Source organism: Anabrus simplex, chromosome 1 (assembly GCF_040414725.1).
Source record: "Anabrus simplex isolate iqAnaSimp1 chromosome 1, ASM4041472v1, whole genome shotgun sequence".
Taxonomy (NCBI): Eukaryota; Metazoa; Arthropoda; class Insecta; order Orthoptera; family Tettigoniidae; genus Anabrus; species Anabrus simplex.
This window is the reverse complement of record NC_090265.1, coordinates 957,714,455-957,737,466: the sequence shown is the minus strand read 5'-3', so window position 1 is coordinate 957,737,466 and position 23,012 is coordinate 957,714,455. Positions and strand designations below refer to the sequence as shown.

Sequence of the window (23,012 nt, the reverse complement as noted above, 5' to 3'; positions counted from 1 at the left end):
GATAGTGAAATATTAAGTAAGATGACGAACTCTTCCAGTTCTTTCTCTGAATGGCCGTTATATCCTGATACTTCCTGCCGTCTATACCAGCCAAGGAGTCATTGAACACACACACTTGCCCTCACGAAGCTCGGGTAGCCCCGTACTAAACCTTACTAATATTTTACAATTGTTATCATAGTCAGGAATGGAACTTGATGGCTTCTGATCAGCTGCCTGGTTCTTATATGAGCAAAACCGTAGACGTAACTAAGTCTTTGGATAAAAGTACAGTAATCGGTAGATTGATTTTAAACATATGAGAGAGACTGGTTTTAAAAGCTATGTGGAAGGACATTCTCAGAAGGCTAGAGGGCCTGCATTTCACAGCCACGTCCTCAAATCAAACTTCAGTTATTACTTATGAAATTTATATTGAACAAAGTAGGAAGCTTTCCTCCTGGTTCTTCGGTTTCCCTGACGGTAATTCATTCCATCAATACTCCGAAATGAGCAGTTTATCGTCGTCTCGGAGGTTGTGGGAGGACTACGCCAGCTGACACATTTATATACTTCATCACTTGCTGGGGTAGCATTTCCCAAGATCAGCACTTGGATGGTATCATATTATATACTTTACTTTTATATTTCAGCAAAAAAAGAGTGTTATGTACAGACCCGCATGAGATCATGACGATTTTGAGAGGGAAATGGTCTTCTTATTGAATAATATGAATATTTAAAGTGATTAATACTGACTTATTAATACTATCTACAACTTTATTAAATGAATCAGAGGATAATTTCCATCGGTTTTCGAATTTATAGGCAGTTATTATGGTCAGTAATATTAATAAACGTCAAGAAGTGATATCGAGAAAGGAGGTAAGCCAAGCCTTTCATGAATGTTTGCTCCTCGACTTCACAGGCGTCGAAAGTGTGACATGCTGTTAATATTCCTGCCTATAATGCGTGCACAATTGTTAGTGTGATCTAGAAACTGTTAGTAAATTGTTAGTACTCACAATCAACCCACAGATTTGTCCATTCTTTGTCGCAGGAAATATAAACACTTTAACAAACAGTAGTTAAATTGACACAATACCTGTGAGAAATAGTTCCAGAGAGTGAAACTTTCTTAGTGCAAAACATATGCCGAATTGTTACCGGCTGTTGATGTTAAGTACCAGAAAGCTTCACGAAGGAATTATTTCTCGCAGCCTTGGAGGGAAGGGGGTGTAAGACACACCCCGTGACTCGGGCCGAGGACTGTAGTCTCAGCCGGGGCCACGGAGCGATCACAAATAGTTGGTAGCCCTAAGAGAAAGCCGTTCTTGCACGAGAGTCCCTTCAAAGTGGAGACAAGGATCGGAGACGTATTTTGCCACCTTCAGTTTCTCTTCTATTGTTTACTTACAAAGGAAGTTATTCAGTGAGAAGCAAGAGAGACACTTGTGAACACAGTGCGACGTGAAGACAGAGAAAGACATGAGGACTGGTGTTCAGTCTGTACCAATAAAAGCACTAGAAATCACTTTCATTTGATGAAATATTCTCAGCCGAGGAGCCAAGTGGAATGTGAAGTCGTGAACATACGATAACGTTATGTAACTGTGCAAATCAGATGAAGTGTTTGGTCCCCGATGCAATGTGAATTTTCATTAGAATTCAGCTAGATGTGGCGGAACTTTAGTGATACGAACCTAAAACCTATTAGATTCTGGACATAGGCGATGACCATTTCACTATACTTGTCAAAGTGTGCGCAGTGGAATTTTAAATTCAATATAATTAGCAAAACTTCTTCATAAACTACAGTGCACCAGAGCGCTTTGTCAGAATCAACGTTGTATTACTCGAAATGCGGTATATCTACCAGAAAGGTGCAGAATTCAGAGGAAATAAACGGTGACAATAAAACTTCGCTGAAGCAGAACATGTAGGATAGCAGTAGATTATTTCTACAAATAATACCAATATAAAATTTAATGAGCTATCTTAACTAATATTTAGCGCTATTAGAACGAAAGAAGCTGAGAGAGCAGATTGCCGTATTATGCGTAACTTTTGTAGCATGATACTCACAGAGAAATTGCAAAATGTGATGTTCACTTGAAGAATTGTTGACAAGGAAATAATGATCATTCCGAAACTACGCAACCTAAAAATTTGAAGACACCCATTTCAGAAGAGGACTACTTGAAACACCAGACTTCAGTTAGAGTTACCTTGTATGTATGACACGAGAAGATGGATAGCAATATGATCAGTAAACTACCCTGTTACCAAGTGTGACGATGTACACTGCATTCTGGGCCGATGACCTAGATTTTGGGCCCCTTTAACAAACAAGCAAGTACACAGCATTTTAATTAGACGACGGTTAGAACACAGTAAGCTTGCAGAGGTTAGTAGTTAGTGAAAGCTGTTTTAAAGAAGAACAAGCATTAGTCCAAGCCAAACCAAATGTTCGAAGGTATACAGTGTGTTAGAAGAGAGAAGACTGTTAAGGACAGGGAACAAGCCGAACCAAGGGTTTGACGAAGCACACAGTATGTTACCATAGCGAAAGTTGTGGCGCCGTCTTCGAGCAGGTCGGCGGCCGCCTCCAGGGACGCCGCGTGCTCCATCTCGCACTGACGCCGCTGTTTCTTCATAGTCTCGCGGTGCATGTCTGAGCGCGACGCATAGTTGACGAGCGCGAATTCCAGTAACGCCCCGAACACAAAGGTGAGGCATACCCCCGTCCACACGTCGATAGCCTTGGTGTAGGACACTGGCGGGAGGGAGGCGTTGATACCTGACGTCTGGGTGGCCATTGTCAAGAGAGTGGTCACTCCCAGGGACACTCGTGCGGGAATGGCATTCTGATCGAGCCAGAAGGACACCCATGAAACGATTACTAGCATGCAACACGGGATGTAGATCTGGATAAGGTAGTAGCTAAATTCTCTCTTGAACAGCAGGTCCACCTTCAGGCAGCTGTATTCTCCTGAAACAGACAAATACAACAGTGTGTGAACAGGCCACATTTTTCACAGACAAAACTTGTTCATTGTCTATTAACTGAACTCATAGATTATGAAAATAATAGGAAATACAATAAAGGACCGTTGACGTACATTCCAGAAAGTGGACATGCACCGAGAAGATGAATATTTTGCAATTTTAGTTCGGCAACGTTGTTGGAAATAAACTGCTTATGGTCACAGTTTAACAGAATTACTGACATTTTAGGAATGAAATGAAATGAAATGGCATATGGCGTTTAGTGCCGGGAGTGTCCGAGGACAAGTTTGGCTCGCTAGGTACAGGTATTTTGATTTGACGCCAATAGGTGACCTCCGCGTCGTGATAAGGATGAAATGATGGATGAAAATGACACATACACCCATCCCCAGTGCCAGCGAAATTAACCAATGATGGTTCAAATTCTTGACGCTGCCGGGAATCGAACTTGGGACCCCTGTAAACAAAGGCCATCACGCTAACCATTTATCCATGGAACCGGAAATTTTCAGAGATTAAGTTGATATATTAACTTTAGGAATTGAAAATAATGAGACACTTACAAACAAGGAAAGTAACTGTTCTTAGGAAACAATTGTAAGATAGCATCATACAAAAAGAAATCCGAAAACAAGTTCTTGATGAAGGAAGATTGAAGCAAGGCTCTTTGTAAGGACGATGCCTTATTTGTGTTCACGGTATGTAATTAAAGAAAGGCGAAGTATGTGAAATTAGGACAAAAGGGTTGGTGGTTTTCGGTCAGAAGGTGTCTCCTTAAACTTGTCAGAAGGATAATTTGATGAGGGGTAGAACTGGTCCAACGGGGGTTGCCGGGAGAAAAGGGAGTGTCTTCTGAAATGAGATAGGTACTGCGAAATATGGTATAGCATAATATCACGTGTCCTCATTATATTCACATAGCAGACCCTTGCATGTAGAAATCAATCAATCAATCAATCAATCAATCAATCAATCAATCAATCAATCAATCAATCAATCAATCTTGATCTCCATTTAGGACAGTTACTCAAGAGGCAGATTCCCTCTTTGTTTACCTAGATTTTTAAAAATAATTTCGAAGAATTTGGACATTTATCGAACACCTCCCCTAGTAAATTATTCCAATACCTAACTCCTCTTTCTATAAACGAACATTTGCCCCTCCTTGTCCTCTTGAATTCAAACTTTATCTTCGTATTGTCATCTTTCCTTCTTTTAAAAACACCACTGAAACATATTCGTCTACTAACGTCATTCCACGCCATCTCTTCACTGACAGCTCGAAGCATACCGCTTAGTGGAGCTGCTTGTCTCCTTTCTCCCAAGTCTTCCCAGTCCAAACTTTGCAATATTTTGGTAACGCTACTCTTTTTTCCGGAAATCACACAGAACAAATCGAATGTATATTTTTTTAGTTCTCGAATCATGTAATCCTGGCGAGGGTCTCATAACTGTGATCTTACCAGAGACTTATATCCGATCTCCTTTATAGGCCTACCCTTACTAAAAACCCTAATTATCACAAGGACGTTCTACCCTTATATTAACTTTTCCTTTTGGTGAAACTCACATCATAGGCTACCATCTCACAACATTGTCGAGGTTGTATCGTGGCCGCTCACAGCCTTCTAACAATTATTATTCTATACAGAATAACATCAATCGCAGAAAGCCTTATCTCTGATTCCAGTTCTTTACTCATAGCATACGTATATATATATATATATATATATATATATATATATATATATATATATATATATATATAATTCGCTGGGGCCATCAAGGACCACTTTAAGTCTTGTCGCATTTGACACTGAACTTGGCCTTCTTTAGAGCCCAAATTTCCCTCATTCTTTGTGAGTGGGCCTGCTTACACTCCTCTGTCCAAGGGGCACCGCGTCTTCTCTTCGGTTGCTCGTCTCGGTTTAGCCCGTTCGTCAATATTTTCTTGCGGAAGAGATCTCTGTTAAGGGCGTCTTCAGCTGAGATATGTAGCATTTGCAGGTCTTCTTTGGTATTTCTAAACCAGGGAATTGTGGTTTTGGGGTTTGAATCAAAAATGTGAATGATTTCTTTAGTTAACTTTCTTCCGTCCATTCTTTTCAGATGACCGTAAAATCGTGCCCGTCTTTTTCTGATTGTGTCGGTAATTTTCTCTATTTTGCTGTAGACTTCCTTGTTGGATCTCTTTTGATGGATTCCATTTCTGTACTTTGATCCCAAGATTCCTCTCACAATTTTGCGTTCTCTTTTCTCCAGTTCTTCAAGAAGTCCTTTGTTGGCATTTAGAGACAGGGTTTCGGCTGCATATAGAACTACTGGCTTCAGAACTGTTTCATAGTGACGTATCTTGGTGTTTTGGGAAAGGCATTTTTTGTTGTAGATTGTGCGGGATGTTTGGTAGGCTATTTCCAGTTTGCGTACTCGCTCCTGAAGTGCTTCTTTGTCCAGTCCATTTTTCTTGATGATCTCATCCAGGTATTTGAATTTGTCTACTCGGGTGATGTCCCCGTATTTTGTATGGAGTTTTGGTGGAGCCTCTTTGATGTTAGTCATTACTTCTGTTTTCTCAAACGATATCTGCAAACCAGTTTGTTCGGCAATTTCCTTTAAGATTTCAACTTGAGCTCTAGCGGTTTCTATGTCGTTTGAGAGAACAGCAATATCATCGGCAAATGCTAAGCAGTCTGTTGCGATCCCCTTGGATTTCGTTCCTATTCTCAATGGACTGTAGTTGGTTTCCTGTAATCTCACCCGATAAAGGCCTTGAGGAATTCCTCTCTAAATGATTACAGAATCAGATAATACTTCAGCTACTCTTTATTATCTGAGTTATATTTTCTAGAAATATAGCAACCCATTCAGTCACTCTTTTATCTAGTCCAATTGCCCTCCTTTTTGCCAATATTCTCCGATGATCTACCCTTTCAAACACCTTAGATAGGTCAATCACGATACACTCTATTTGACCTCCTGAATCCACGATATCTGCTATATTTTGCTCAAATCCTACAACTTGATCTTCAATTGAGTAAGGTTTCCTAAACATGAAATGCCTTCTATCAAACGAGTTAATAATTTCGCAAGCTTACATGCAACACATGTCAAACTGACTGACCTGTAATTATCGGCTTTGTGTTTGATACCCTTTCCTTTATGAACAGGGGCTACGGTAGCAACTCTCCATACAATTGGTGCAGCTGCATCGTGCAAAGAATAACTAAAGTACCGGTACTTCAGATATGGTAGTATACCCAACCCATTGTCTTAAGTATATCCTCAGAAATCTCATTAATCCCAGCTGCGTTTCTAGTTTCCAAATTTTATATCTTGCTGTCTTTGTAGGTAAATTTCAATACTTCGCTAGTATTAGTCACTTAATCTACCCATATTATCCTTGTAACCAACAATTTTTGCATACTGCTGACTGAACACACACACACACACACACACATGCTCATTAACGATTCCTGGAATGTACTTATTGAAACTTCTTTCTGCCTTTAAATACCTACTATCATTCCACTTTTCACTAAAATTTGAATGATTGCCAATTGCCCATCATGTTATCCTTAGCTGACTACTTCTTTGCAATCATCCATTTCCTAGTAAATTCCTTCAATTTCTCCTTATTTCCACACCCATTTCTAACTATTTCTTTCCGGCATGCATTTCCTTGTTAGGTTCTTTATTTCTCTGTTGTAATATAGTGCGACTTTACTATTCCTTACTACTTTTTAAGGTACATACCTGTTTTCAAATTCCTCGACTATTGCTTTAAACGCATCCAATAGACTGTTAAGTCCTACTTTTACAACCTTCCTTTATATCGCATTTATTGGTAACTACGATAAAAACAGCTTCTTGATCACTTATACCATACTACTTCAGTTTCTGTCTAGAGCTCATCTGTTTTTACCAGCACCATGTCCAAAATATTGTTCCCTCTAGTTGGTTCTATCACTTTCTGATTCAGCTGTTCTTACCGGATTAACTTATTTTCCATTTGTTGGTCATGCTTCCTGTCGTTATCACTACCTTCCCAGTTTGGTAAATTGAAATCACCCGCTATGATCACGTTCCTTTCCATGTCGTTTTCTACATATCATTCGAATAATTCAAATATCAAGTAATTCCTCATCAGCATCAGCGTCACCCTTTCCAGGTGTTCGGAACCAAGTTTGAGTGAAGGCGGAGGTCAGACTGTGACAATGACTGAGGTGATAATATTCGCTAATTTTTTGAAAAATAATGTAGAATAAGGTGGGAAGTTCAGCGTTAACCAGTGTTTACTGTACTAATTTTAACTGCATATATAGGAAATTATAGATGTTTATGAGGCCTGATAAACAAATATTGCAGATGTAAACGTACACTGGATGAATGACTCATTTGTGCAGCGGGGAGTGACTAAACATTTCAGTCTTATAGATAACTTTGTCAGGAGCACTAAAAAAGAAACATTAAACTGATATCCAGCTTTCTTCCATGCGAGTATAATGTTACTGAATACTAAAACGTAGAACTGATTATGGATAGTGGTTTATGATAGCATTATGGCTTTTGAGGTCGATATCAATGTTAACAAGCAAACCTCCCTCACGAAAGCGTTTTGTAAACTTTCTACATGATGTAGTAGTCGTTATGTCTGTGCGTTTGTCCGGAGTTGTAAACATATCTTTTTATTGAGTAGATATGAATCAAGAACCAGATATAATTTCATTTCAACATTGAAAGAAAGACAATTATACCACCATCATTGACAAATGTGCTTGCGCTCTTTGCGATATTTTGAATATGTGTGGATGCATGCATATGATGGTCGGATCAGATTTTGTTGCACAACGGGGCCTAGAACACCGACTGCACAATCGAATTATACATCCAGTGTATGTGTTGTTTGGGCTAACTCAAATATCTAACTCAAATATCTACAGACTCGTTAAAGATACTGACATTCTGTTTTCGTATTCTTAAAAATAGTATTTAGAGGCTTTTTTCTCCCTTATTTCGTTGGAATATTAATAACTGAGATATTTATGCCAGGTTTGCTTTTTAAAAAAATTGAACGATACCGGTTTATCCACAAGCACAGCATTGCTATGTTAAGAAAATTCGATTATGTACTTGTTTTAACGGATAATAATCGAAGACTTATCCTTTAAAGGGGGCCAAAATACCATTTTCTAAATGTCATCTGTATGTTGTATATATTAAAAGGGAAAGATGAAGTATTCTTTAAAAATTTATAAAGAAACATGCAAATCGTCGTTGAAGATACAAAACCTCGCATATAACAATGCTCTTCTTATCCATTATTTTCCTTACCGTACTGCACTGTACGGATGTATGTTTACACACTCCTACAGTTTACTGTATTTAAGGTTCATTTTCCTTCACACATTTTCATAGGAAAATGAACTCAACGAGACTCGTTCTGATGGACAGCATATCCATATGTGGCTGAGGGGCGTGACCAGTCTTAAGGGAAATAATGGATGGGAAAAGCCTTGTGATATACGAGGTATTGTTTCTTCACCGACAATATGGACTTAGCTCCTACATTATTATTAATTTTTTGTTCAAATCTAGTAGAGTTTATTTCTGCAGAACAGGGAAACAATGAGTTGCAGTCAACTACAATAGATCGTATAAATTACCATGCCTATTACCCTGTTCATTCCAAAGGAGGTAACTCCCAGCTTCTCCTTTATGCCATTGTATGCCAATTTGGAGATAACTCTGCTCCCAAAGCAACAATAGATGTTTGATCTTCATGTACATTTTCACGGATGCAAATGGTGTGTTTATGTCTATAGAACGCAAATAGTTTGTTTCAGGCCATAGTCTATTTAGCTTGTGACCGAGACATTGCTCTGTTTGAGTAAAGAAAGAAGGTCACTGAAGCTTTTGTTCCAAATGATCTGAAAAATATGGTTGTTAAGTCTCACCCTACACAATCATTTCAAGTTGTAAATATGAAAGGGAATTATTTCCTTGATTTTCAGCAAGTAGCTGGTAAGTTCGTCAATACATCAAAGATAAATGTAACTTCTGCTTCACGAATTAAAATAAGCTTTTCTTGATTGGTACAGATTAAAAAGGCACTTAGTGAACTAAAGGAATGAACAACTTACGCCTTTCCCGCTTCCAGGATGGGTCACGTAAAAGGAATCCCGACCAGTCTCTCAGGGTTCTTGAATATCTAGTTGTTTAACGTGGGATCAGAGAAAGCTGATACGTCGAGTACTATTTTATCTATCTACCAGTAGACTCGATAGACGTCTCCTTCTGATGCATCAATAGATCAATATGATTATTTGAAAACTCATCGCCTTAACTCAAAGGTACCTTACACTACTGTAGAAATCTATCAATGAGACCTCAAGCAAAGTTGTTTATTAAGAAAAAATATAAAAATCTAGGAAGAAAAAATAATGTAGTGTAATTAAAAATAAAATCGATTGATTGATTGATTGATTGATTGATTGATTGATTGATTGATTGATTGATTGATTGATTAATAAACATCTGGTGTGCTGAACTCATTTGTTAATAAACACATTTTATCATTCATCACTTTTTATCACAACTGAAATACGCTAAAACTCATCTCATTTACAACATCGATAAAATAAAAGTATTAATAAATGCAATCTCCTCCTGGGAAAATTAGTTTGCGTTATAATAATATTCTCTGTCATGAACATTCTTCGTTATCTGCGATAGTTTTACTTGTTCACATCACCGTTTGTTTAAATAATGTTTAATAGCTTTACTCCTGAATATTATCTCATGGTGTAGAAATTCTTCCCTAATAAGCATCTAGAAAGTGGGTAAGTTTCTTGTTAACTTCAGCCAAAATTTGCTATTAATAAATTAGTACTACTCTATCATTCAAAAATCATGTCTTAAATTAACATTCCTGTCCAGGGTAAAGTGTTCATTAAGTGCAGCTTGGTATTTACAACCTTAAATGGTTCTAATTAGTACTATAAGATCTCGCGTGAATCAATTAATATGAGAGAAAACTCGTTTTAGAAGACATAACACGATATTCACCCATACGTACTCTTACATGCAGTAGCAATGATCCTCTATATTAATAGAATTGTGACCGAACTCGATAGCTGCAGTCGCTTAAGTGCGGCCAGTATCCAGTATTCGGGAGATAGTAGGTTCGAACCCCACTGTCGGCAGCCCTGAAAATGGTTTTCCGCGATTTTCCCATTTTCACACCAGGCAAATGCTGGGGCTGTACCTTAATTAAGGCCACGGCCGCTTCCTTCCCACTCCTAGCCCTTTCCTGCCCCATCGTCGCCATAAGACCTATCTGTGTCGGTGCGACGTAAAGCAACTAGCAAAAAAAAAATCCAATTGTGCCACGATCAATTTAAAAGAATGCAGCTATTTACAATAAGTTCTGCCTTAACATATCCATGTACAATAAACATTTGTTGTCATAGGGATATCTTCAGATGACCACAACCTATCATCCTATTTTATGAAGGTTAAAATACGTTGCAACTATTGTAATGCATGGATTCCTGATGATATACAATGATACTCAGTCACTACTACACGTGATCCTAGTTTTCGTCAATCATTACATTCACCGCTTTAAACATTCCATCTCTTCTTTCATTTCATCGTAGAACATACTTCCATTTAATTCGTCTTTCATTTCTTTCCTGTAACAACTCTATACTTTAATAAATTATTTATTTATTTATTTATTTATTTATTTATTTATTTCTTTATTTATTTATTTATTTATTTATGAATGCCTTTTTTCAGTGGCGAAGTTAGAGCTCGAGGCCCTCTCTTCCACTTAACCACATACTAATCAAAATCATAAACAAAATACTGAGATATTTAAAATAGTTAAAACCAGACAAAGAATTAATCGAATTGAGAACACATTTAAATACATTACTTAATAATAAAACTAATTAACAGTAAAAACTCTTAATAATAACTAATCCTCAGGCGCGCGCACTTTCATACTTCAGCCGTTCAGTTAGCTGTCCTCAGCAGGTAGTGTCGGCAGGTGACCTTAAATCTTTGTAAAGAGCTAGTTTCTCTGACCTGAACTGGCAGGGAATTCCATAATATGGCGCCGGTCACTACAAACGATCTATTAATTTTATTTGTGCGGTGCCCTGGAATAGAAAGAGAGGATCTGGAACGTGTATTTAAGTTGTAAAATGATGATAATAAGGTGAATTTAGAAGAAATATACAGTGGCTGACTTTCCGCTAGTACTCTAAACACTAACGTGAAAATGTGTAGCTGCCGACGTTTATCAGGCTTCAGCCATGAGAGAGCCTTATTGTATGGGGTAATATGAACATCGTACCCGATATTGTAAATAAATCGCAGGCAGGAATTCAGTGCTCGTTGAAGTTGAAGTGTTTCTTCTCTTGTCATATCAACTAGAACAATGTCACAATAATCAAGAATAGGGAGAACCAGTGTCTGTATTAGTTTGGCCTTAAGCTCAAATGGAAATACATCCCTTTGCCGTTTAACAGGGTGAAGCGCTCCAAAAATCTTTTTACAGATGATTTTCGTGTGATCAGACCAATCAAGTGTTTCATTCATAATTACGCCGAGATTTTAAACTGTTTTACTGTAGGGAATAATGTTACCATTCAGTAAGATAGGCGGAATTGCAATATTGTTTGAGCAGTTCAGTAATTTTCGTGTTACAATCATGATTGCCTGAGATTTTGTGGAGTTTAGTATAAGAGAATTTCGTTGTGCATATATACTGAGTCGTCGGAGGTCATTGTTAATATCTTGTATTGTTTCATCTAAGTCTGAAGTCTTGCAGTGTCTATAAATCTGAAGATCGTCAGCATAGAGGTGGTGTGTGTAATTTCCTGTCACAGATGGTATGTCATTGATATAAATACAGAAAAGTAAGGGCACTAGAATACTGCCCTGTGGGGCACCACTAAGTTTCATTTTTCATTTAGAGACCTTGTCGTTTACTGTTACACGCTGTTGACGGTTACTTACATAAGAACTAAAAAACTTAAGCGCAGCCAGGTCAAAATTTAGCAGTTCCAATTTCTTTATCATAGTCTGAATGTCTATAGTGTCAAAGGCGCTACTGAAGTCAAGAAGGGTAAGTATAGTAAGCAGTCGTTTGTCCATAGCATTTCTAATGTCTTCAGTAACCTTCAAAAGTGCTGTCGCAGTACTGTGCCCCTTCTTAAATCCAGACTGCAAAGAGTCCAAAAGACAATTTTTATTTAGGTACTCCAGAACCTGCTTGTGTACTAAACGTTCAAAGGCTTTTGAAAGCGCAGGGAGTATGGACACCGGACGATAGTCAGAGGGTCATTGTGGGTCTAAACTCTTAGGTACCGGTAGAATATTGGCTGTTTTCCAGACAGTTGGGAAAGTTCCGTTTAGTAAACAATAGTTCAGTATGTGCGTCAGTATAGGCCTGTGGCCTTTGATTTAATCGAATACAAAGCCTTTTTAACCTGATTTTTTGTGACACTGTGAAATGTGAATGGTGGAGTGGCTGGAGGGGAAGGCGGTGAGTCGGTGCAGTTAACTGCAGTAGGTTTGAATATTTATTCTTCTAAAGTACCGTAATCGTTCAGTTCGTCAAGTGGAATGTCAGGAGTTGTCTGTCCCTGTTGATGTTTTCCTATTCCCAGAGCTCTAAGTTGGTTCCATGCACGATTAGAATTTATGTTGTTAGCTAAATTCCGGAAATATGCATATTTTTTTATTTCTGATTAATTGATTTGTGCGATTTCTTAAGATGCGGTTAGATTCGAAGTCTGTGTCATCTAGGGTTTGTTTATAATGTCGAAATAACGAGTCACGGTGGGCCATCATTCTCTTGGTTTCATCATCCAGCCATGGACAAGAAGGGCGAGGAACCTTTATTCGACGTTTAGGGCATGTCTGCCATATAAGTTCTTTACCATCGTATTAGACAAGTTAACTTTAGCGCCAGTATCATTTAGACTCCGTACATCGTTCCATATGCCTTTGCTGGCAGGACCTAGGGTTGCTAGAGCAATTTTGTTACTTTCATAGATCTGTCTCTGTCTTATCCTTGGCATTGACAATATGAAAGTGACTGAGGTACGAGTGATGCTAGTAATGCCAATTCCTTATGCAGCCAGTCCCTGCTACGAATGATGTGAAAATGTTGCTCATAGGGTCGGTTGTTGCACTTCAGTGGGCTTGGCAGACTGATATGTAATAGCAACTCTGGCTCGGTAAGGAAAGCAACGGGAAACTACCTTACTCCTCATTTCCCTAGTACGCCTTTTCAGTGATGCCTAGGCCATCTATGGCAGCTGATGGCAGAGCTGTTGAGGATCCCACCAGCGGAAATGCTGACGGACTGAACATACATACATATCGTTCCATGATAGTTGATAAGCGTCATATTTCAATTAATCCAAGTTTAAGTCCTTCGTATTTCTGACAGTTATGTACTTGGGTTTGTATTTAGGCACTTTGAGGGAATACGATAAATATATAAGGTCGTGGGTCGAAACGGATGGTACAGGGATTTGGCCATGGGTTATTACTTTACTTGGATTGTTCGTTATAATGAGATCTATGAGTTTGTGTGATGAACGGTTTGTTGCATACACGTGGTTCGTGGGTTATAGCGGGAGAATAGTCATGTTACAAGTAGTAAACAAATCTACTAATCGTTTACTGTCATGAGTCGTATTAAGTAGGTTACAGTTAAAGTCACCCATAATGATTATGTGTTCATAAATAGCCTGGAAGTCTAGTAAAGACGTTTCGAATTCGGTCGTTTCGACTCGTGGTTACGTGAATGATGTTGATCCATGAAATATCACTGTAATATTTGTCACAAATGGAAGAGAGTAATTGCTTTTACTCAAATAAAGTCTCAAATCCCAGGTTGATTAAGAAACGAATTATTTTATTTTACTTTACTGCCTTACAACAACTATATTTCTGCTACGTCGCAGCGCTTGCGTAAGTGTTTTGTTTGTCCAACACTGTCGTCTGTGATGTCTTTGCTCAGTGAAGATCTTTGGTGTCGTTTTATTGATTTTTCTCATTCGATGTAATTTGATGGGCTGTCACTTCATGTGCATTAACTGATTCATTAAACGATTTATTGGTCCAAGGATCATGCTATTTTTCAACAAAATACCCGCACTCCCATTCGCTAGAAAAAGAGCTCGTTGGTGCCAGCTCTGGACCTCAAGAAAGAAACAAAAGACGGCGCAAGCAGCGGAATGCAACACCATGGACTCTTATTTACAGCCAGTAAATACGTATACATATTTCTTGCTAGTAACGACGGTATTTCTTTAATCAACCTGGGATTTGAGACTTTATTTGAGTAAATCAATGATTACCTTTCGTTTGTGACAAATATTACAGTTATATTTCGTGGATCAACATCGTTCACGTAACCCGACTCGTATTTCTTGTTATTATCCTCATCTCTTCATAATAATAACCTTCCTTAACGCACAAGTAGTTTCATTCTCATATACTCTCTATATCGGATCAACAGCTTCTTAATTCGTAATAACCTTCCTCCTGTCTGGTGACATTTTCGTTTCTCATAACATATCTCATAATAACAACGTATCACCTACATTTGTATCAAACTATTACTTGGAGTCTATATAATCTCATAACATTTCTTCTTATAAGAACTTCGTTTTCAGCTATGGCATAACATTACTTGGATCATATATTTCTTTTGATATCCAACTGGGATTTGCTTCTTTGTATATATACTACCTACTCTTTTTAAATCGATTTATACAGAAATTACTCACGAGAATCTACCATAATATAGGTTAATTTTGATTATTGTAACGGAACAATAACAACACTGACTACACATTCATCTACTCAAATACTATCTACCAAACTACGTATTTTATTTCAAGAAACTTATCTCCTTTCTTTCGATTCTGGAATGGTTTAGGTCTCATCCATTCTCTGCTGCTGGGAGCAATCCTCGTGGTTCATGGCTGGCTATGTGGTCGTCATCTGTGATGTCAGTTCATCACGTTCAGCTCAGGTAACTCCAGGTAGTCTGTAGCCCATCTTCTTAAAGAGATATCTTGAGATGCTCGTTTATGGAAATAGAAGACATATATGAGATCGGCTGATACATGTTAATAATATTATCAAAGCCTTCTAATTGAACAATTATCTTTCTTTTGTAACTTCTTGGTTTGGTCTCTCATTTTTATTATCAGACCTCCAAAATGTCCGCAATACTCTCAAAATCAATGTTAAGTTGGTTTGATATTATAAGTTTTAATGATGCATTTTCGTTATTATGGCTTCTTGCTTCTTTGGTCGGTGCAATTCAATTGGCTTTTTATAGATGGTTAGTTTCCAACTCTTGTCAAGTATTTGGGATGGAAATTGCGCGATAATTCAATGTATTATTTTAGCTGATATATCCTTTTTGTCCAATTCTCTTCTTTTCTTGAAGTTTTTATCTTATTAATTCCGACTCTTATCTGCAACACGTCTATATGCTAAGATTGTCAGTCATTTTGCGTCATTTTCTTTTCACATTGTTGGGTCTTCTCAACAATCCAAATCCCCTGTTTTGTCTTTTTTCACACTGCCATCATGATTATATACGTATATTTCGATAATGCGTCAATCTGGACTTCTGCGACATACTATGAAATTATTCATTCTACTTAATTTCGCTACGGGTAATCGCGTTTACTCCAACTTGATTAAAATTTCACTTCCGGAATAGTGTAATGGTACAAACTATAAGCGAAGGGGAAGCGCGTGATCATTTCTGAAACTGTGAAATTAAAGAGGTCACTAGTGTAATGCGTTTTCCTCATAAAAAGAAGAATGATCTGAACACAATTACAGACTACTAACACGAAGAATGCGAACAATTCTATAAAGACTCATATTAGGTTGAGAATGTAAACCATCGCAAGATGAAGTTTTTTAAAATTGATAAAGAAACAATGCATCTGGTCTTAGGCCCTAAATCGTCATTTTCTGTCAAAATTTAGTAGAGTTTATTTATGCTGTAAATCTAGTGTGTAGGAAAAAATAGTGTTTTCTTAAAGTGAATATATAACATTTTATGGTAAGGTAATGCTTATTTGATTGTATATTCATGAAATTAAGTGTTTTGTAATACCCCAAAGCTTTGTTAATGGCATTTAGCCCCTTTGGAGTGATACGTCTTCACTTAGTTTGAGAGAAAATCGGTATTCCAAACCATACTCTTTCGAATGTGGCGCGTATATTGGTTGTTACCCTGCAGCAGGAAGTCGTGCCTGGTAGGTATCACTCACATAAACATATAGTGTGTGTTCCGCAAAGTTGGGACGACTCTAGTTAGATGTTCACACTTTGGACATAAATAAAGTACGATGCATTCCACAATTACGACACGATCATTGCAACGGTGAATAACTGGAAACGGAAGAGGGAGTTATAAAATTTGTGCAATATTATGCGCCGTTCCCGGCTCATTGAAAGGACGCATAATATCCAGGCTAGCTTATTTATGATCTTCCAACTAAACATTTCAATAATTTGGGTGTTGAGTTCCGATTCGGAGAAAGATATACCATGCGGAGCCAAATAATACTTAAATCATCTATAGAAACGACTCTCATATGTTGCTTATTCTAATTCTTATACTATCAAGATGTTATCGCTCTCATTTACTTAAATCTAGGTCTCTATACTACAAACACATTGAAAGAACTGTTTAATATTTCTATATTTGTTTATTATAACAATATCTCAATCCAGAATTCGAATCTTGGACTATCCTCCATAAAAAAAAAAAAAATCTAGTAAAGAAAAATGGCATGGTCGGCTGTTTATTTGACCTATTTCGAGGGAACCTTGGGCTTAATTTCATGAATTTACCTATTTCTCCATTCAGTGTTTAATTATTCATTTCCTTTTTCCTTCTAATTGCGCTATGTCATTCCTTTATTCCACATTTCCACGTTTCAGGATGGAAAGAAGAATCGAAGAAAAAGGCGGTATCGTGCAAAGATATATGTCAACAATGTTTACGGAAAATCTACTGATATTTGGCACATCCAGTGCCCACTACGCACTCTAAAGTAAAGGTTGCTTAACCTCGCCATCATCTGTAATATATCTATTGATATTCATTACGTTAAGTGCACAGGTCATGCCTGCCCACAAAAATCAGGGATAGAATACTATGTATGGCAAGGTATTAAATTCTGAATAGGCCATCATTAAGCTGAATACTCTTATGCTCCAGCTCATAATCATTAAATTAAACCCATAAGTCCAAAAGAAAATGTGAAATTTCCCTCTTAAGCCCTTAAAGCAATAATTAAATTGAAATAAGCATTCAATTAACGGATTGAAACAAACCGAATATGTTCGAATTCTTAAGTTGATGACAGCTTTCCTAACATAGGTAACCAAAAATTCATATAAATAATTGAAAACTTACTTAGATGACTAAAGAAAAACTCATCTGCATAGTGACTTACTTATCTAAATAACAAGAAATAAAATATATTATTGGTCTAGGTAACAAGAAAGAAAATTATTAGTTTGGTTTGGTTTGGGTGCACCCTAGCAAAAAAGAAAGAAATATTTACAACTTGAGTTCTAATAAGCAAAGTATAGATTGAGGGTGTCTTCTTCATGGTATCCAGGACGCATTTATAAAACTTATAGCAATATCTCAAGAATTGGAATCTTTCCTACTACATATGAGGTCTGAATTAACTATTAGCTCTCTCTAGGAGCTCATATTCACTTACAGCCATAGAATAACCCTATCCTTCAACATATTAATAAACACCTAGGGATGATAATCTGGGAGAATAGTTCCCTAATGTTTCCTTACATCATCAAATTACAATATTGAATATTCATGCTTCTTCGTCTATTTCGTTCTGCATGAATTCCGACAAGTTTCCCTTTCAAATCAATGTAGTTCTCATAAAAGTTCAATCAGAACCAGTAAGATACATATACCATTTAAAGATCCAAATACTCTCGTCATCTTAAGCTAAACACAGGTGCGATATCCTACTTGTTAATGACTACCCTACTGTTCTTGTCTGAAGTATGCTATCCAGAGTGGTTCATAGTGTGAAAACTTGATCGTCGAAAAACATTTCTACATTTCCATTTGGTCATCAGTGATGGGATGTCGCCTAAGAAATTACTACGTTCCTCTCGTCTGAGAATAAATTGGTATTAAGAAATTTTTTTGACAGTACATGAGTTCAGTTCGTCCTCCAAACTGTGATGTTGTTGACATTACTAAGTGAGCGTTCCGACCAACAGATGTCACTCAGATCTTATTTGTATTTCTACATGCTTGCTCGTGAGATAAACAGAACATGAAATTGCTACACGTTCATTTCCTAATTAGCAAAACTCTACATGAAAACCGTTAAGTACATAGCCACATCACCGCGTTCATCCTCGCAAAGAATTAATAACTATCATTATTCTCAATCGTCAATCACGTATCAACTTCTCTAAAAATATTACTATTATACTTTCAAAACCATAATCTCTCTCCTCACTAACACGGGTTCACTTCTCACCATAGTGGCCCTTATTTTTTTAAATTAATTAATTACGGTTCACGGATACATTTCCAAATACTATGACCTTCATCCAGTCATAACCACCATTTATCATAAACAGATTTGTCTACCTAGCAAGCATAACCTACTGTTGGTTCCTAACTTGACATTCATTGACAGTGACCGATGTGCACACGTATCTATAGCTCTTTTATGTATCATACAACTACTGTCACTTTGACTAACTCAGAATTTCACACTACATGGATCACATTTCGAACGTAGGCTTTTATCACTGAATGACTGCCTATCTAAGGACTTGTTATGCACATCTGAAGATTACCTATCCACCTTCATTCTAATTTATTACACCACTCTTGTTGTTTAATCGCTTCTCACCGAACAAATTAATAAACCATACTACATTTACGGTTGAATATAAACATTATTACACTGATTTAAAGGTAAAACTTATCTGAATTCAGCAGCTCCAGTCGCCGTCATATGTCCAGCTGACAGGACATATTGAAACGTCGCTACTTATTTCCCTTGGTGGACGGGAAATATTCATATGTTACTCCTCTGGGCTCAGTCATCTCGGTCGGCCACGTCATCCCGCGGCACCCATTTGGGCAGTCTGGCTTACCATCTTCTTAGAGTTCCATGTTCATCTGTGGTCTAGACGGAATATAATAACATATAAGATGGATTAGCATTTCCTTTGAGAATAACTGTGAGAAGCTGTCTAATATGAAGATTATTTTCTTTGAAAAGGTTGATTTACTGGTCGAATATTTCCTTAACTTGATGTAAATTTAGAATTTTGAAATGATTAATTCTTTTTCTATATTTCCAGTTATTGTAGGATTCCCTTTGTAACTCTTCACTTCGGTAATATCGTGAAGTACGCCAACAAGGACTGAGTGACGTAGTCTTGTTACCGTTATTTCCTCTCTTCACTTCTCTCGGAGATCTTGAATGGAATTATTAATCTCTAGCTCAATTCGCAATGTAGCTTTAAAATTCCTCCTTTATCCCGCGGAGCTGATTTCTTGCTGTGCCGTCTTTAAGTTTGATACAGTCACTTCTGTCTTCACTCCGTATATTTCTTGGTAGCCATCCAATCTCGTTTCGTTTTTCTTTTTTTTAATTGTCAGTAACAATATTCCCGTTCGATCCTTTTCACTGCCTTCTGGATCTTACCTATTGTTCTCCCAATTGATGTGAGCACTTTTGTCTTCACATGCGGTATGATTCAGATCTTTCGGCGTTAATTATTCCCAGATACATGGGTTCCATCTTTGTTCTACTTACAGTTGTAACTTCTCATTACAGTGAAATGGCACAATTAGTTTACGCGGAAGCGTTTTACGTGCAATCTGCTGGGGAAATTGTATGTCAATTGTGTATTAGTGAGATTGAAGGAGGCATAAAGTCTGAGAAACATCTATACTATTTGAAAGAGTATAGTTTGGAATACTAATTTGCTTCCAAAACAATTATTTTCTTCTTCTTCTTCTACCGCTTTTCCCACACCTATGGGGTCGCGGGTGCGAACTGCGTAGCACATGTGGATTTCCCGTGTTTTACGGCCGGATGCCCTTCCTGACGCCAACCCTATATGGTGGGATGTAATCACTATTACGTGTTTCTGTGGTGGTTGGTAGTGTGGTATGTTGTCTGAATATGAAGAGGGGAGTGATGGGACGGACACATACTCCAGTCCCTAAGCCAGAAGAATTAATCAGAAGCGATTAAAATCCCCGACCCGGCCGGGAATCGAGCCCGGGACCCTCTGAACCGAAGGCCAGTACGCTGACCATTCAGCCAACGAGTCGGACTTCCAAAGCAATTATTATATCTTGAAAAATAAACACCACTAAATTCATTTAATTTAGCGCGGCTGTTTCCTTAAGAGAGCAAATTGGTATAGATATCTGCGTTATCAACACCATGAAAACGAGGAACATGTTGTTTTACAAGCCCCTTATTTGGCGATAAAAGAGACTCCATCCTTTTCCAGCGGTAGTCGCGTGACGGGTGAGGAGAAATGAAGAGAATAGAAACCCACACCGGTAGTTCCTAAACTTGGTAAACATTAACATGGGTCGAATGCTCCTCGATCATGCATGGCCAGGATTGTATTGTATTGTACTGCAAGAAGGAACTTGGCAGGTAGATGAGGCATTTGTTGCACTACTTGTAAGTGCAAAGGTGTCTTGCATCTCATTCACCCCTGAAAGGTCATAAAATTTTAAGCAGGTAGAATTTCTGTACTCACCAAACACACGAAAATACCATCTATATATATAAAATAACTTGTCCTGACTGACTAACTGACTGATTCATCATCGCCGAGCCAAAACTACTGGACATAAAGAAATGAAATTTTGGGGATATATTCATATTAAGATGTAGGTGCTCGTTAAGAGAGGATTTTTGGATATTCCGTAGCTAAGGGGGTGAAAAGGGGGGTGAAATTTTAAAATGAGTGTATCTATATCTCAAAACTTTAAAAGTTTACAGATGTAAAAATTGGTATTTAGAATCTTCTTTAAAAATAAGGAAACACGTATTTTTTTGTTTTCAGAAAATCCCAATAGGAGGGGTGAAAAAGGGTGAAAATGGGGGAAAATGGGTTGAATGCCTTTAATCAGGATACCGGTACTTATATCTCAGAAAGTGAAGATATTACAGACCTGAAAATTGGTACTTTTGATCTCTTTTAAAAATAAAGAAACACGTATTTTTTTTTTGGAAAATCCAATTAATGGGAGGGTGAAAAGGGGGTGAATTCTTAAAATGAGTGAATCTATATCTCCACATTTTTAAAGTTTGCAGATGTAAAAATTGGTATTTAGAATCTTCATTAAAAATAAAGAAACACGTATTTTTTTGTTTTCGGAAAATCGCAATAGGATGAGTGAAAAGGGGTTAAAAAGGGGTTGATTGCCTTTAATGAGGCTACTTATATCTCAGAAACTGAAGATATTACAGACCTGAAAATTGGTGTTTGGGATCTCCTTTAAAAATAAAGAAACATGTATTTTTTTGTTTCTGGAAAATCCAATTAAGAGGGGTGAAAAGGGGGGGATTATTTTAAAATAAGTGTATCTATATCTCAAAACGTTTGAAGATTATAGATGTAAAAATTGGTATTTAGAATCTCCTTTAAAAATAAAGCAACACGTATTTTTTTGTTTTCAGAAAATCCCAATAGGAAGGGTGGAAAAGGGTGAAAATGGGTTGAATGCTTTTAATGAGGCTACTTACATTTCAGAACCTGAAGATATTACAGACCAGAAGAATGGTATTTGGGATCTACTTTAAAAATAAAGAAACAGGTATTTTTTCGTTTTTGAAAAATCCAAATAATGGGGGGTGAAAAGGGGGGTGAATTTAAAAAAAAAGTGTGTCTACATCTTAAAACTTTAAAATTTACAGATGTAAAAATTGGTAGTTAGAATCTCCTCTAAAAATAAAGGAACACGTATTTTTTGGTTTCCTGTAAATCCCAATAGGAGGGGTGAAAAATTGGTTGAATGCCTTTAATGTGGATACATATATCTCAGAAACGAAAGGTATTACAGAACTGAAAATTTGTATACGGGATCTCCTTTAAAAATAAAGGAACACGTATTTTTTAGTTTTTGAAAAATCCAATTAATGGCGGTTAAACAGGAGTGACAAATTGGGGTGAATTTTTTTAAAGACTATATCTACAGAATATCTTGGAAACGTAAAATGTTACAGAAGTAAAAAGTGTGTGTTTGTAATCTCCTGTAAATGTAAAGAAACATAGGTGATTTGTTTTTGGAAACTCCACTTAAGGGGAACTCAAAAGGGGTGAAATTTTAAAATGAGAATTTTTACAGTATATCTAAAAAACTTAACATGTTAAGGAAGTGAAAAATGGTAATTTATATCTCTATTAAACATAAAGAAACGTGTATTTTTAGTTTTCGGAAATACCACTTGGTTAGAGGGGGGGGGGGGTAAAAGTGACTGAAAATGGTGTTGAATTCTTTTAATTAGGCTACTGATATCTCAAAAATGAAGATGTTACAGACGTGAAATTTGATATTTGCAATCTGCTTTAAAAATAAAGAAACACGTATTCTCGGAAAATCCAATGAAGCGGGGGGGGGGGGTGAAAGAATTCAAAAATTAATTGACTTAATTGTATGAGAATACATACACCTAATAAAAACTAAAGTTGTTACAAACGTGAAAATTCGTATTTGGATCTCCTTTAAAAACAAAGAAAAACGCGTTTTGGGGGGGAAACCATCTTGGAGGTCGGGAGTGTAAAGGAGTTGAATTCCTTTCATGAGGACACATAAATCAAAAACTGAAGAAGTTTGAGTCGTGATAATTGGTATTTAGAAGATCCTTTACTAGTAAAGAAACAAGTATTTTTTTGCGGGAAAATTCACTTAGGGGGGG

The 23,012-nt window shown here is 37.2% G+C and overlaps 1 protein-coding gene across 5 annotated transcripts in view; it reads right to left on the bottom strand.

Annotated features, from left to right (window-relative positions):
* GluClalpha (glycine receptor alpha 1) overlaps positions 1 to 23,012 on the bottom strand; it is a 670,611-nt gene that overhangs the window by 88,995 nt on the left and 558,604 nt on the right. For all 5 annotated transcript variants that reach the window (XM_067136739.2, XM_067136737.2, XM_067136738.2 and 2 more), the window contains one exon: positions 2,541 to 2,971. In XM_067136739.2, coding sequence (XP_066992840.1) covers positions 2,541 to 2,971 — 431 coding nt within the window. The remainder of the gene's footprint in view (positions 1 to 2,540; positions 2,972 to 23,012) is intronic.